The 17869-nt window shown below is 44.9% G+C and overlaps 1 protein-coding gene across 1 annotated transcript in view; it reads left to right on the forward strand.

Annotated features, from left to right (window-relative positions):
* LOC311244030 (agrin-like) overlaps window positions 1-9436 on the forward strand; it is a gene marked incomplete at its 3' end in the record, with an annotated part of 36726 nt that extends 27290 nt beyond the window's left edge. The window contains exon 3 of the mRNA XM_084333439.1: window positions 9327-9436. Coding sequence (XP_084189565.1) covers window positions 9327-9436 — 110 coding nt within the window. The remainder of the gene's footprint in view (window positions 1-9326) is intronic.
* Window positions 9437-17869: the final 8433 nt, after the last annotated feature.

The raw sequence follows: 17869 nt of genomic DNA on the forward strand, positions 1-17869 counted from the left end.
TTTTTACATATCTGTAGATACTATATCTATATCTGTACATATCCCTTACCTACTCTTACCAGTTACGCTGCTGGCCAGTACAACTACTACCATATTCTCTTTATACCTGTATCACTGTACATAATAATATTACAACTCTGTACATACATCTGATTAGCACTACACTCAGTAGTACTAATTTATATATTCTATACCCAGTTTAATCACCTGTACATTGTATACTATTGCACATTACTGTTACATTTGCACTCTGGTCGTCTTTTCGTTGTACTGTACTTGTGCTGTATAATGCAAGTTACTGAACAGTAGGCTACAAAAACAAATACATAATAATCATAATAAATATAGTATCATATGGCGATCAAAGATTGTCATATTACATTCACATTTAGTCGTTTAGCTGATGCTCCGCTCCAAAGCCACTTAGGAGTTGTGTTCCAGTTCCAGGAGGGGTTCACCTCGAGCAGCTAAGGGTCAGTGGTGTTGTTCATCTAGCAGTGCTGAACTTGAGTGCTACACCTTGAGTGCATAGTAATATAGACATATTATCATAGTAGGTACTAGTATAGGGATAGTAGCATAGTATAGTAGATAGTAGTATAGACATTAGGGGTTCCGACGTGTATAACAATATGCTCAAATTTATCTTCAGTGGGTGCGAGATGTGCGTTATCTTTTCCCTTGACTATGCTATTCGCCAGAAATCTCAGGTTGGCATCAATGTCGGTGGCTCTGGCTCCCCCAAAACAAAATCTCGGCTGGCTTGCCTAGCTTAATATGCCGGGTGATGGAGTCGCCAATCACAAGGACAGGAAGACGGGGTTTCAGTGGAGACCGCTGCGTGCTGGGACCGGAACCCGCAACACGTGTAAGATCATTTACATTTAGTCATAATTTAGCTGACGCTTTTATCCAAAGCGACTTACAAGTTCTGTACGACAAGTCATCAGGAAGGGCACAACTCTATCAGCTGAGTAACAACGTTCATCAAAGTGTTGGGTGCTACAGTGTAGGTTCGTTTATTAGGACAAGTGCATGACAGTAAGGTTAGTTAGGGTTAGATATATTTTTTATTTTATTTTTTATTTTTTTTAAATTTCAGATAATGGTTGAAGAAGTGCGTCTTTAGTCGACGGCGAAAGATTGGATGGGTTTCGGCTGTTCTAATCGGCTGTTCTAATCGGCTGTTCTAATCGGCTGTTCTTCTAGATCATGTTGCGGAGCAAGTGTTGAGACCGAGACCGAGCGGTTACACTGCCGCTCCGTATTGGGCACAAAGGCCATGTCCTGAGCACTATGTCTGGGACTCTCCAGACTAGAAGACCTCGCTTGAGGCTCCTTAGAAAAGCCGGAAGTGTCCAAGACGTTTAAAGCTGACTGTTTTCCTGACTCAAGTTCAAGGACACGACTCTCTAACCGAGTTAACCTTTCTAGGAGAGAGGGACAGACAGAACATGGAGACATGCTTACCCAGGTGGCGGTGGTAGACTGGGAAAAAAAATTTAAATAAAAATAAAAAGTGCTATGGATCAACTGCTAAAGGCTACGTGTATGAAGCCAATTGGAGGTTTAGCTAAAGAGCTAAAACCAGTAGGTCGAGCTAGCCGGGTAAGCCTGGAAGCTAGCGGACTAGGATAGTATAGTTGACAAGCTAACAAGGCAAGACCAGAAAATGCAGATACAAAAGAGTGGCCTGCTGGAGGAGGGCAAGTAAGAGGCAGTAGATACTCAAATGCACTCGGTTGAGAATAAATATGACAATATTTGTATGATAAAAAATTACGCATTTGATGTCGGAAAAATAAATAATATGGATTCATCTGATCACAGGGCAGCTGCTTAACCATATCTGAACCAGCTATTTTGGACAAAATGTATAATTACTTTAATTACTCAAACATATTCATATTCAAACACAATTATGCAATTATTGTGAAATGATTGAAAATAATAATTATTTAATGCCTTCTGTGGAATTTGTATTTCTTATTTGTTACATATCTGTTTTATTGATTAATTATACATTTGAAAGAATGCAGGTCAACATGCAATATATCCCATTGATTGGTACAATGGGACAGACATTTGTTTGATATAGCTATAACCTGCATTCCTTCAAATTAGGGCTGCAACTAACGATTATTTTGGTAATCGACTAATCTGTCGATTATTTTTTCGATTAGTCGACTAATCTAACGATTATTTTTGTCATTCGATTAGTCGACTAATATAACGATTATTTTTGTCACACCCTCAATCTCTGCTTCCTGTGGGCATGGCTCCTTCTCCAATGCATGTTTTACCTCACATGCTCAAGTCTGCACACCTGTGAATGTCACCCTGTTGTCCAGTCCCTCTGCCTTAACAGTTAACTTAACATAACATGATGATCCCATAGCAAATTAAAATAATGACTCATGAAACATTTGAATTTGGATCTTAAGCAACTTTAAATCAAAATGTATTTGAACAATACAACAATCACTCATAACAAGATAAATAAATTAAATAATACAAATTTAAGTGGAAGTGTTTAAATAACTAAAAAAAAATATAGCAGACTTCTTAGCTTAACATCCCAGGGAACTAATGGGATAACTGGGGATGTTGTTTGCTCCTGACAAGAGTCTCAAAGTCTGGGGTGATGGTAGACAAAGCAACTCTGAGGTCATGCTCAATGTCCAATCTGTTCCTCTGCTTTGTCTTCAGCTGGACCAGAGCTGAGAAGCCACTTTCACAAAGATAGGTAGTGCAAAAAAAATAAAATAAAAAATTATATATGACTAATCAACGAAAAAATTCTGCGTCGACGAGTTTTTATGATCGACGTCGTCGATTATGTCGACTAATCGTTGCAGCCCTACTTCAAATATATCATTAATGAGAACAGATATTGAAATACTGCAAACACTGCAAACACTGCAAATGACAGTGGATAAATAAATAAATAAATAAGAACTAAAGCTAATCGTGTGGAAATAGACTGCATTAATATTCCATAAGTCTTGTTGTGTGCGCCACACACACGCACACATAGCCTACATGTCTAATGAATGAACAGTAGGCTTATATTATTCTAATTACTTGTTTCATTAGGATTTAGTAGATACTATATGCTCTGCCCTATACGTACAGTAAGTACAGTACACATATTAAGGCCGCCAGAGTCGGGCGTACCATGAGCGGACTGCATGGTGGACTGTACTACGGGGCGGGCAGTGCAGTATCTGTGCTGCTCTCCTAATAAAACAAGTAATTAGAATAATATAAGCCTGCATGCGTTCATTCATTACGCACGTAGGCTATACAGTACTGCGCGCGCGCGTGTGTGTGCGCGTGCGCGCTGCAGCAGGTGCACCATGAGCTGTATTATATATGATGACAATACATTTTCACACGGCTGCATCATCAGTTGCATTCTAATGAGCTGGACAGGTGCGTCTAACTATTGAGTTTTTGCGATTTAATTTGCCTTATAAGGAGCTTCGGAGGCGTGGTTTGTATGCAAATGACCTGGACGGGGACGTGCGTTCACGTTTCAGAATGGTGACATTCCTCAACGCGGCATCCCAGCTGTGATCATTTGAGCCACTTAACACTTTGGCGACCAGAGTCCCGCGGCGATTTATAGTCCAGAGGACCGAGCTTTGTCAACAAACCGATGTACTTTCTAACAGCTTATACTTTATAGTATTGCTATCTGTCCATTCTCATTGTCATTGAGTGCATAAACCGTGCCTTCATAATGGCTTAAAGCCCAACCTCCAGGTTAAACCCTACTGATCAATTATGGGTAGTTTACATCATTGGTATATAATTTCATTATTTATTTTTTTCCATTTGACACCGGAAATGCCACTCCGAAAGAGTTAAAAAGGTCCACGCACGAATGACATGCACGCGCGAATCAAAAAAGCTTATCAAACGCCGACGTCACTACAGGTGCATATTAATGAGCCGAATCTAAAAGCTTATCAGACGCTAGCACGGCTGTGACGTCACTTCAGGAAACGTATGCCTTGCCCGTCCGGGTCATAGTACTACTCGATATATGGCGCTGGCTAACGTTAGCATAATGTCTACTGTCATGAACCATTTGAGATCGGGGCATGTAGAGGAGTTTGGGGAACGAGTAAAATCATGTGCAGGTCCTCTTCTCAGACCTGTGTGGTGGTTCTCTCCTCTTTGTGTGCCCCCGTCCTTGCGGGTGTCCTGCCGGGGAGCTTGTGGACGCGACGGCGGCCGTAGGGTGTTTGAGCCTGTAGCGTTAGTTAGCTCATAGCTATCGTGTACCACTAGCCTTTGCGGGCTCGAGCACCCTGCGGCTGCCGCCGTTGTCGCGTCCGTGGGCTCCCCGGCGGGGTACCCGTGGGGACGGGGGTGTACAGAGAGGAGAGAACCATTTTGGGTCGGCCGTTCATGCCGGCCAGCGAGCCGGATGTCGGGATATGTTGTTAGCACAATAGCTACCAAGCTAAGCTATGTTAGCTTCTAATGGTGTATACACAAACACAATATGTACAACGACACAATGATTTACATTATTACAAATATGGTAACGTGGTTGTGGCTTTTACAAATAGTGGTTAGCTTTAGAGATGGATGGCTATGACCACGGAGCAATAATGTTGTTAGGTGAAACAGATACATTTTCATTCGGCTAGTACTAGTAGTAGCAAGGCTCTCTGCCTGCAGTGCCTGCCACTAACTCTCAGCGCCCCCTGGTGAGCCCCCTGGTGCCCTGCACCTCCTGTGACGACATCATTTCGATTACACGCGCACGTTATGAACCATTGATTAAAATATGCACGTGCATGGTGATTGTGTTGGGCAGACAAAATGTTTGATAAAAACACTAAAACTGCGTCAATTTCAATACTTTTTTTTCCTTCTTCATGAAAGTCACCGTTGGCCTAGTCCACATTGTTTATTGAACAAAAATACAACATAAAGGTTGGCCTTTAAAGAAAATAAAAATCCATCGGTTGGTTGTCATTTTATAGCGCTGTGAATATAAGGTTTATCGCAGTTTTCGCCTCGTCTTTTTTCTGGGGAGCTAGATATGAGGCTAAAGGCTAGTCACGTTATATCAAACGCCATTTCTGTTGTATATATACGAATGAAATAAAACAAACTGCGTAGCATCCGGACTATTACAGAGCATCTATGGATGAAATGGGGGCGGCGGGGGACGCCGATTACTATTATTGATTAGCAATACAGTGTGCGTTCAAGTAGCCATTTTCACTGATCGATCACGTTGCATTTTAAAACAAGCTCCAATCCAATTTTTCCCAATCGGCCTCAATGATACTGCAGTGGAGCGATGGCGCCCCTAAGAGGATCTGGCCGGTATTGCATGTTGCCGAAATCAAATATGCGGGTAGGTCCCCAGAGTCGATACGGTTATTAATATGGAATAAAACAATAACAACTTGCCACGAGTTAACTCGTGGCTCTGGTCCACAACGCATGGCACCGAAACACGTATATATACGTGGCCGGTCCTTAAAGTGTTAAGACATCTTCCCCACGCGTTGGGGAATCAGAGTGAACTTGTCGTCGATTCTGTCTCAGTCGGTTCCAAGATGGTTGCCCTAAGAGAAGTCTTTGGAAAATATTGGAGAATGAGACCCAATGTTTCTTTCCAAGTTTTTTTATTTAAAATGTTCAACCAACAAACAACAATACAACATCAACATCAATAATAATAACAACAATAATAATAATAATAATAATAATAATAATAATAATAATAATAATAATAATAATAATAATAATAATAATAATGACAAGACTATGAGAAATAATAAATACCTACAGATCAAAACTTAACTAAATATACAAAATACCAAATAAAAATAAAAACATCACAAACAACACAAAAATAAATTAGACATTAGACATTTCCTCCCCCTCCCCCCAAGACCGCCAGATCCCCCAGGACCAACACCCCACCCCCACTCCGCCACTATATTGTGCCCTTGACCACCTCGGCCACCGCGGTCCACAATTCAATACCTGCTTGTCCCACCCCAACCACACGAGCAGTCGATATCTCCAAATAAATAACATCCAGCAATGTCAGGCACCAGTTAATTACCGTGAGCTTCTCAGGCTCTTTCCATCTCATAGCGATAAGCTTTTTCGCTGCTGTAACGCCTGCCTGTTGGTAGTAAAGATCGTTTAGAAGTAATGTTGCTGCCGTGAGTGGAATCGATACACCACAGATGCCCGAGAGTTTAGCTGCTATAGATCTCCAAAAATGGGTCACTGGTGGGCAATCCCAGACCATATGCATATCCGTGCCGGTGGCTCCCAGAGAGCACAAAGTGCACCGGGAGTCGGCCACCAGTCCCATAGCAAACAGCTTCCTAGGTGTGAGATACGGCCTATGAATATCATTTAAATTAATTTGTTGGTGATTAGGGTTGCGGTAGGCCAATATAGCATTTGTCCAAACGTCGTCCCAGTCAAACTCAGGGTCCAACTCTGGGATGTCCCCTCGCCAGACTGTATCTAATGTAAATTTTTTATATGTGGATTTGATTAAACGTATATAAAAATCGGAGACAAACCCTCTTGGTGGTTATCCTGTTATCGATAAGCCAGACAAAAGGGTGTGGGTGCAACGCCTGAGCCCACGGTACACTGTGGGACCTGAGCTGATGAACAATGTTTCGACACTGTTTCATGAACAATGTTTCAACACTGTTTCATGAACAATGTTTCAACACTGTTTCATGAACAATGTTACTTAGCTGCAAGAGTTGTACTTTTCCTGCTGACTTGTTGTACAGAACTTGTAAGTTGCTTTGGATAAAAGTATCAGCTAAATGACTCTTTTGAATGAATGTAAAACTATATTGCACTCATCTTTCTCAGAGGAACTTTCTCATTTGCTTTATCCACCTAAGAAATGCAGCCATTATACAAGTGAAACCACCTCAACTGTCAGTTTAAAGTTAATCCCTGATCAACGTTTTTTTTTATCCACTTCTCCTTATTTTCTTTTTTTCTCCCATCCCAATTTCGTGTTTCCAATTCTCCCCTCACCTGTCTTGAACGTTGCTCGCATATGCCCCCCACTGGTCGGTTGTAGGGAGGATAGAAGCCTTGCATCACGTGTCCCCTCCGGTACACGAGTAGGCAGCCTGTCACATCTTTTCACCAGCACGGACTCTCATTGGCGGGGTGTAACGTGTGGGAGGCTCACACTACCCCCGCTATTTCCTGTCTCTGCTGTGCAGGCGTCCCCCAACCGACCTGTAGGAGTCGCTGTCTACAACATCCAGATTACCACCCATCGACTTCCAATTGAGCCAGTATGACGGCCGGCCCAAGCCGGAGGCAATGCTGACACCCGGATTCGAGACCGGAGTCTCTTGCATTGGTGACGAGCGCAATCTCCGCTGGGCCACCCAGCCGCTCCTCCCTGATCAAAGTTTTGAATTAGAGTTTAATTGTTTGGAGCAAGATAATGGAAATTAGTCTAGGTTTAAAGTAAAAACTAAACTTGAGATTTAGAGAGAGGTTTAAATGTAATACCGCTTAGTTTTAAACTAATGTTAACACATTCAGCGCCAATCACGACTATAGTCTGGTTATCTCGCCAGCGGTTGAGTGCCAGAACCCGACTATACTCGGGTTTTCGATCGTTTTCATCGTTTTTTCTTTTATTACATTTTAATATTCTATACAGTCTCACGGACCTCGGTGTATCATTGGGACTCATTCTGAGACCTCGAGATTGCAATGCCGGCCGAATCCTGCTAGGTGGCAGTATCGCCTACCCTTTGAAACCTTATTTCACACTGTGTGTTTTATATTTTTATATGGTCCGGGCAGAGAAATGGGACCCGGGCAAGTGAAAGGCTTCATTCGAGCCACTTGGAACGCGTCCAGCACACTTGATGCATAGTTTGTCCCATTTCATGTTAGGGACCCGATGGACATCAATACTGGAAATCGCGATCAGACCATTGGAATATTCATTTTGGAATACCTCCTAGCAAAGGTAAGGACTATATGACATCAAACCTACTTTGATCCTACAATGATTTCACATCGATCGCAACGATCATATGTCACATACTCCAAAACGTATGCCGTTGCTGACGATCAGAGCATCACAAAACGACCCCCTTTGATGCCTTCATGATGAAACATAATACCTATTATATACCTTTGATTTGGAAATAGTATCGTGTCCAGGCGAGCAACGCAAACGACTTTAGCAAAATGCACATAGTGCTCCATAACTCAGCTTCCAGGAATTAGCCCGGATCACTCTGAAACTATACAATATTCACCAATCACCACGGGATAACACGCAAACGTATACATGGATCACTTTACTCTTTTTTACATGTTGGACGAGAGATAGTGACTGTCAAATGAGCCATAGTATTGTCTCCATAGCTATAATATAGAATATAGATAAGATATAGCTCTGCAAACATTGTGACGCACCGTGAAAATGACCATCTTTTAAAGCGTGGCATTTTAATAGCATGGGATGGGGGTACATGCTGGCGCTGAATGAGTTCAAGTTTGGCGCACAGAATGAAATGATAAACCACAATTTATTCCAGTTTAAAAATAATACGTCAACCTAAAGTTGTTGTTGTGTTGTAATTGTAATTGTGCTCTTTATAATTTATAATGGTTAATTAATAATATACCTAATTGAGTACCTCAGGTGAAGAATCTTTTTTAAATAAAATTCAGAGGAACAATGTTTTCAGACTTTATTGTCTGAAGAAGTCAGTGTTGTGTTCATTCATAGTTAAAGACAGTAGAGGTTGAGTACTTTATTATCTAAATATAGTAACTTAGAGCGTCGTGTAGTTCATTCATAGTTAAGTAGAGGTTGAGAACCTTCTGGTGATATATCACATTCACACTCCCAAGCGATTTGGCTTGACTTTACAACTGCAAATACATGGGCTGTCCAATAAAAATGTCAAAACGGACTTGTATGATTCTGTCAGAGCCAGTGGCAGTGGAAGGGTTTATTATTGTTGATAAGGATAACGGGGGGGGGGGAGGGGGTCGCTGGAAGTTGAGTACACAAAAAAAATGCATTGTCTCGTTAAAGATCAATCAGCTCAGACAGGCTGATGCACGGTCGGTCGCCAGCTTCCCCCCCCCCCCCCCCCCCCCCCCCCCCCATCCTAATGAAAAGGAGATTGCATAAGTGAGATAACTTAACCAATAGGAGAGGGCGGGAGGGCTGCAGTCGGAGGTTTACACTCGGTGGATTACCTGCAGTCAGTCACGGCCGTTTGTGTTTTGGATTCGCTCTCTTTCCCCTCTGCCATCAGCTCCTGAGGGGAGCTGTAATGAGATCCAGCCGGGCCCCGAGACGCCACTCCCAGCGGCCCTGATGCATCGTGACGTACTGTCTCTGCTCCCCAGCCCCCCGTCTTATTAGAGCTGTGAACTGTATAAAACAAAATCCCCCTCTGGTCCAGCAGACCATTTCCTTCTCTTTGTTTTAATAGGGGAGATATGCAGGCTGTGATAAGCTCTGTGTTTCAATCCCAGGCTATGGAAATAGAGTGCCAGCGTGAGAAGAGGGTGTTTGTGTGTTTGTGTGTGTGTGTGTGTGTGTGTGTGTGTGTGTGTGTGTGTGTGTGTGTGTGTGTGTGTATATGTCTGTGTCTACATGGGTACATTCCCCCCTCGAATGGCACCATTTCCTCACAGTGCGTCAGTGGAGTGGGGTTGTTCCCTGCTGGAGAATGTACCCATTTTAGTTTTTTCTCTCTTTCTTTTAAAAATAATCTCGGCCTCCTCTTTGTTTCCGAATGGCTTGAATTACAGATTAGAGATGAGTTACATTTTCTCATCTCAGGCTAAACTTTTCTTACGATCGCATCACACTGACTTCAGCAGGATGTCCATATCTTTTGTTTCATCTTTGACTTTTATTAATTTTGACTCAGCAGTTCCTGCGTAATGTGAAAAAGGAGCTCAGCAGCATGGGAGCAGATAGTCAATTATTACCCCCCCCCCTGCCTCAACCAACCCAAACCCCCCGCCCCCCCCACGACCTCCACCCCAACCACATCCACTCCCCTTTCAGATCCGTTCTGACAAAAGGCTCGGAGGATGAGGCCGGGAGGCCGGCTTCTAGGGGACTCGGCTCTTTGTTGTTGACTCATAGCCTTTCTTTAAAGTGGCCCCTGCCACCTGTCCTCCATCATCCCTGACAGTGGCACAAAGGCTGTGAAGGCCATCTCAGCGCACACACCTAGACACAGCCCTCCCAACCTCCCCGGGCCACAGAAAATGGTACGCGCTGTTCCCCCTTTCTCCTCTGCGTGACCTGGGACACCGCCCGGCAGGGGGGGGGGTTCCTAGGATGGTGGTGGGGGGGTGTTAAAGAATAGAGCGATTAGGACTCTTGCTCCCCCCTCTTCACTCTTCCCCTCTCACGACCATGGACCTTCAAGTTCAGGGAAGTAGAGAGCAGAAGAGAGAGAGAGAGAGAGAGAGAGAGAGAGAGAGAGAGAGAGAGAGAGAGAGAGAGAGAGAGAGAGAGAGAGAGAGAGAGAGAGAGAGAGAGAGGATTAAGGAGAGGGACCATGGTGGCTCTGAAGAATCAGCGTATTGTTGTGGCCGGCTCATCAAAGCGTATGGAGAGGCTAGGGAAGGGGGAAAGGAGAGAGAGAGAAAGAGAGAGAGAGAGAGAGAGAGAGAGAGAGAATCCTTTGCTTTCCCCTCTCTCTCTCTCTTTCTCGGAATGGGTTGCATAGGAGACACACAGGCGTCGCATGGTCCTTTCCTTACCATGATGTTATGTAGCCTCACATCAAGGGGACGGAAAGAGAAAAGAACAGACACAAAGTGGCCACTCCTGTTGCTCCAACCAGACAAAAGTAATTAAACAGAACAGATCCTCGAGTCTCAGCTGGCCTGCTTTATAATAATAATAATAATAATAATAATAATAATAATAATAATAATAATAATAATAATAATACATTTGATTTAAAGAGAGAAGCGCCTTTCTCGGACTCAAGGACACTTTAGATAAAAAGAGAGATGAGATCAACTATATAAAAAGATAAGATAAAAATATGAATATATAGTAACAACAAGAAAATGTAAAAGAAAAAAAAATTATATATATATATAAAAAAAATGAAGCTTGCGAGAAGGCAAGTTTGAAAAGGTTTTGAGATGGGTCTTGAAGAGGTTGATGGTGTCAGAGCTTTGATTTCTGCACTGCAGTGGTGGTGTTCACGATGGAATCCAGAGAGCTCAGAGAGCTCAGAGAGAGAGAGTCAGAACCCCCCCTCTGACCTCCTCCCCGCCCCATCTCCTCCATTCCAGGTCAGGGAGATGGGTTCTCATGTCGGCAGATTATTCACGGGGATTTCGTTCTAAATGAGGTGAAGTTATTGCGCCTCAGAGCCGGGGCTTTCAGAAAGTCACTGCCGCGGCTCGAGCGCCCCCCCCCCCCCCCCCCCCCCCCCCCCCCCCCCCCCCCCCCCCCCCCCCCCCCCCCCCCCCCCCCCCCCCCCCCCCCCCCCCCCCCCCCCCCCCCCCCCCCCTTCTCCCTTTGTGGCTCAGCCAGAGCAAAAGGCCAACCTGACTGATCACTGACCACTCCTGAAAGATGATTCTTTTTACAAGTTAAAATTCAAGTGACAAAATCTAAAAGAAATGTAATGGAGCTCTTTCTTCGACTGACTCGTTATCACAAAGGATGTGCCCCCACCCTGTCCCCCATACCCGTATGTCACTATGTCACCCCAGAGGAATGAGGAATAAATTCCAGCACACGGTTAATATGTAAATCACCATCCCTCTCACACTGTTTTGGAAAAAGAGGAGAGTCGCAACCTCACGACGGAAGGTGGGAGGGGAAGGTGGGAGGGGAAGGAGGCACACGGCCAACTATGTGTTTGCTTTAGCAGGGAAAGCGGACATGACAGTTCCCAGTTAGCATGACTTAGCACTCACTTCCTACATTCTTCACACACAGTCCCCAGAGGGAAGGATAGCTACCTGCCTTGCTCTGGGCCTCACAGTTTACAAGAGTGTGTGTGTGTGTGTGTGCGTGTGCGTGTGCGTGTGCGTGTGTGCGTGTGTGTGTGTGTGCGCTGTGCGCGCGTGCGTGCGTGCATGTGTGTGTCACGGTCACTAAGCAGGGTTGTAAATGCCTGCATGCTACTTTGATGTCCAGACTGCAAGTTTGCTCAATGTTTGGAGTGGGTCAAGTGAAACAGGACTGTGTGCCTGTATTTCCATATGTGTTTCTCTCTCTCTCTCTCTCTCTCTCTCTCTCTCTCTCTCTCTCTCTCTCTCTCTCTCTCTCTCTCTCTCTCTCTCTCTCTCTCTCTCTCTCTCTCTCTCTCTCTCTCTCTCTCCTTCCAAGTCCCCCACAGCCAGCTCTCAAGTCATCATCTGCAAACATCGTTAAGATACCTGATGCAATGTCAGTCAGCCTCTTCCAAAATGGCCCTTGGCGTTGGTGTCGTACTGTGGTCGGTAACCTATATTTTGGGAGCCGCCGCTGTGGCTCTTTGAACTGCCCCATGTGGCACCGTGAACAAAACGATGCGTCGCAAGTCGTGACTTCTCTTGCCACTAATCGCGACCGCAGATTTCCCAAAAGCAAGGACATAAACTCTCCAGAGGAGCGTAATCCAACATTATGAATGAAAGGTTGGAAGCAATCTTGACTTTCTTCAATTGTGACTTTCTTCAATCGTGACTTTCTTCAATGTGACTTTCTTCAATCGTGACTTTCTTCAATGTGACTTTCTTCAATCGTGACTTTCTTTCACCAGAAACGCGTGGCTTCCTTATTTCTCCCCAAGGTAGGCTTTTTTATTGAATCCGGAAAAGCAGCTCCTGCTGTCAAAAGGGTTGCCGGCCCCTGATGTAGTAGAGCTGTGTAACTGTAGCAGTCCATTGAGATCACCTTGACCAGACCGTGGTCAAACACTACCATCCCGTTAATATTACATTCCAGATCTATCAGCCCGACTCAGTAAAGCCCCGCACAGAGGAGGTGTTGGTTCCAGTCTGCTGCTCTCTGACAACAAGACAAAAGCCCACCTGACCCTGAAATTAAATGACACCCCCCCCCCCCACCCCCACCCCCCGCCCACATGGTGACAGGTCCGGGGGCAAGGGTGAAACCAGGCTAGACTCAGATTCCACCTCTTGTCCCTCCTCCTGTCCCTAGCGTCTGCTACTACTGTTGGGCCTGCTCTTTTGTCCTCCCTAATGACCTGGCCACGTAAAGTTAGCCACCCTATTCAGGAGGTATTATCGGCCATTTTACCTGATGGCTGCTGCTGTTTCCTTTGAGTCTGTCCCTGGGGGGGGGGGGGGTGGCTTGTGTCTTTGCTGGGTATTCACCATGCCTTTTTGGAGGGATTGACTTGTGGAATGTAGTTAAAGGGATAGTTCGGATTTTTCGACATGTAAAATACTTGCCAGTAGTGCAGTGGATGCAAAGCTGTTAGCTTACTGACTGAGTCCTGTGGTCGGGGTTCTGGGCGGTTTCTGAGCGAACCGGAAAGCAAACTGGGTCTTGGAACCAAAAAGTTTTAATCCACACTGCAACATGCAGGCAAATGGGTTCTAACACAAAATCATCCTCCTCCAGCAGCTTGGATTCTGCTATTCACTTGGCACTTGGTGTATTACTACAAGCTGGAGCTGTTCTGCAGGTAATGCAGCTGTTTCAAACTGCTGGAGGACCGTGGTGTTGTGTTGGAGGTGGGATGACCCTTTGCCTGCATGTTGTGCTGTGAATTAAAACTGAATTGGTTTTGTGATGCCATTCCTGCTGTTTGCTGCCCGTCTAAAGCTTCCCGGTTCGCTCTGTTTTGCTTCGACCACACGGCTACTGGCAAGTATTTCATACAACTTAACGTCCAAAACACTTGTAAGCTAGGACAGGTACATTTCTGAGTTTGGTTGTATTCCTATAGCCATAGAGTTTGTGAGCTTACTCTCTGCAAAGTGTGAACGGTGAGAGAGCCGCGTGGTTGGAGTATGCAGGCTACATCAGACAAGCGGTGCTCTCATCAATTTGGCTGATTTGACTATTGACTTGTGGACACTGGAAAACTAACAAACTCAGAAATGTAAGATATACCTGCCCTATGTTTTCATTTGCCAGAAATGTGCTCTGCCTATTATTGAATATGTATTTCAAGCTGGTGAGATGACTTTGATGACGCTCTCTCCCCAAAGGGTTTTGAAGCACGTTCTGAATGAATGCACAGGGCATAAGTACAGTGTGGGCCCTACATAACATACATTCCCTTTTAAATCCTGGCAGGCAGGAGCTCAGCGTCCAGGTTAACTGAATATAGATGATTTAAGATCCCATATTGATGGCAGCCTGCATAAACCGGCCCCATATATTCTTTTTTGGATGTTATTCTGTGTACAGCATACTTCACTTCACCGCTGTGTCATATTTTGAAAAGGGCACGCAGCGAGGGTTACGGTTCTCGTCTCCAGCCTCCACATTAGCATTCAAGTTGCCAGCCTGCTAAGTGCTCCGCTACCTGCTCAGTTGCTAAGGAATTGGCACTTAGGTAATGAAATGCCCATCGCTGACGAGGGCACTTGATTGTGTTGGGACTGAGAGAGAGAGAGAGAGAGAGAGAGAGGAGAGAGAGAGAGAGAGAGAGAGAGAGAGAGAGAGAGAGAGAGAGAGAGGAGAGAGGGAGAGAGAGAGAGAGAGAGAGAGAGAGAGAGAGAGAGAGAGAGAGAGAGAGAGAGAGGGAGGGAGAGAGGGAGAGAGTCAGGGCCAAGTACAAGTGAACATTAAGCACATACCAGGCAGCCATGGAGGAGAATCTCTAATGGAGTTAGTAGTGGGGCTATAGCGGCTGGCTGTCTTCGAGTATAGGGAAGGCTCTCCAAGAGAATCCAGCGCCCCAACATTAATTCTCTCCAAAAGTTTGAAAAACTCTCAAGAATTCAGGCGCGGGTCACTTAAGGTCTTTCCTCTTATCGCTAAAATAACGCCTCAAAAAGATGCCCCCACTAAATACTTGCGAGTGATGTGAGTCTGGTTTGTTTCCCCTGTGGCTCGTTGCGTGGGTTCTGATTGCAGCGCAATCAGGATCGGCAGACTTTCACCAGTGACAGCTTTTTAGCAGCCCACCCATTTTCTTGTTATTTGTTCAACTTTTCCAACTTGCATTCTAAAGTGTTTTGCCCTATATACACCAGTCTGTCTGCATGTCCTATTGTCCTATATACACCAGTCTGTCTGCATGTCCTATTGTCCTATATACACCAGTCTGTCTGCATGTCCTATTGTCCTATATACACCAGTCTGTCTGCATGTCCTATATACACCAGTCTGTCTGCATGTCCTATATACACCAGTCTGTCTGCATGTCCTATTGTCCTATATACACCAGTCTGTCTGTATGTCCTATTGTCCTATATACACCAGTCTGTCTGCATGTCCTATTGTCCTATATACACCAGTCTGTCTGTATGTCCTATTGTCCTATATACACCAGTCTGTCTGCATGTCCTATTGTCCTATATACACCAGTCTGTCTGCATGTCCTATATACACCAGTCTGTCTGCATGTCCTATATACACCAGTCTGTCTGCATGCCCTATATACACCAATCTGTCTGCATGTCCTATATACACCAGTCTGTCTGCATGCCCTATATACACCAGTCTGTCTGCATGCCCTATATACACCAGTCTGTCTGCATGCCCTATATACACCAGTCTGTCTGCATGCCCTATATACACCAGTCTGTCTGCATGCCTTATATACACCAGTCTGTCTGCATGCCCTATATACACCAGTCTGTCTGCATGCCCTATGTAACTGAGGGGTACAATTCCCTGACTGTATTGATAAGTATGGTATCATTAAACCACTACCGCTTGATGTACTTTAACTTCTGGCCATCCAGTACACGATATCTAAGTATGATGAACACTTTCCCACATATGAAACCAGGTCCACACAAATATAACAGTCGAAGGTTTAATATAGCAAAAGGTATATACAACATTCACTTAATTACATTTATGATTTGAATGCACTTGTAAGGCAAATGAGTATTCGTAGGCAAATCAACACTGAATGTCCAATCTCTGGTTACGCAGGAAGCAAGTATACAACCTGGTTCTTTAGGGAAACTATAGCGATGGTACTTAAGGATTATAGCGGGATACTAAAGGGGTCCTGCTGGTTGTAAGTCAGTAAGGGGGGGGGGGGGGGGTTTGGAGAGCCGTCAGCTGCATCCCATCTGGCCAACGATTCCTGGGGAGAATTCAGGTACAGAAAACAGTGCCCGCAGGATCTTGATCCACAGATGAATACACTTGGGCCCTCTTGTAGACGGTAGCTGTAGGTCCACAACGAAGGAGAAGCGAGGCGGCCTCGGTCTGGGTTGAGCGCCGTCTCACCTGGGCTCCTCTCGGGGGTAATTCCAACACTCACTGGCGTTGGCTGTTATCCGCTCCACAAATCAAAGCACCCAAAGCAAATAGATATTCCATGCCGTATAGGCTCAGCAGTCGTCCGGGTAGGTAATCCAATGTGCAGGTCCACTCGTCCTCGCCCAGAACTCCTCGGATGAAAGCACCACGCGTGGTCTGCCCAGCCTGGTTAAGACTCTAGATAACGCGAGGAACGATGGGGGTGCTGCTCACTTTAGAACTTTAACCGAACGATGCACCATACATAATAGACTATTATTACTTAATAGAAATACGTCCCACTCGATGGTACAGTGCCAAACTATGACAATTCAGCTATGAATTTACACGAGACCTCAATGCCTATTCTGGGGCCAAAATAGGCCATACTGCACCACACGTGGGTCGTGGGTGAGGCTTCACGTCTGTTACTAGGTTGGAGGGTAAAGGACTAATGGACTAAAAGAAAGTTCTACTTTACTTGCGCCCTATTTATATGCACGGTGAACAAATAGTACCATTCGTATTTCGGTAGCCGTATTCCTACGCGGAACCGGGGCTAGTTGGGACATGTTCGTCGGCACTATTGAACTTGACTCAAGGGGCCTGTCTGCTGGCGCCAGGTTCTTGTCCAATGAGAGAATGAACTATTATGGGCTGTAGTAGACTAAAGGGATATTCAGTGTATATGTACAAAGAATATACAAGGGATATCAAACGATATACAAATACTATTAAATATATATCCATAAATAAATATATATATTCGGTTTAATCTGATCCTTCACAACACCCTATATACACCAGTCTGTCTGCATGCCCTATATACACCAGTCTGTCTGCATGCCTTATATACACCAGTCTGTCTGCATGCCCTATATACACCAGTCTGTCTGCATGCCTTATATACACCAGTCTGTCTGCATGCCCTATATACACCAGTCTGTCTGCATGCCCTATATACACCAGTCTGTCTGCATGCCCTATATACACCAGTCTGTCTGCATGCCCTATATACACCAGTCTGTCTGCATGCCCTATACACCAGTCTGTCTGCATGCCCTATATACACCAGTCTGTCTGCATGCCCTATACACCAGTCTGTCTGCGTGCCCTATATACACCAGTCTGTCTGCATGCCCTATATACACCAGTCTGTCTGCATGCCCTATATACACCAGTCTGTCTGCGTGCCCTATATACACCAGTCTGTCTGCATGCCCTATACACCAGTCTGTCTGCGTGCCCTATATACACCAGTCTGTCTGCATGCCCTATATACACCAGTCTGTCTGCATGCCCTATACACCAGTCTGTCTGCGTGCCCTATATACACCAGTCTGTCTGCATGCCCTATATACACCAGTCTGTCTGCATGCCCTATATACACCAGTCTGTCTGCATGCCCTATATACACCAGTCTGT

Source organism: Notolepis coatsorum (genome assembly GCF_963971535.1).
Source record: "Notolepis coatsorum genome assembly, chromosome: 17".
Classification (NCBI taxonomy): Eukaryota; Metazoa; Chordata; class Actinopteri; order Aulopiformes; family Paralepididae; genus Notolepis; species Notolepis coatsorum.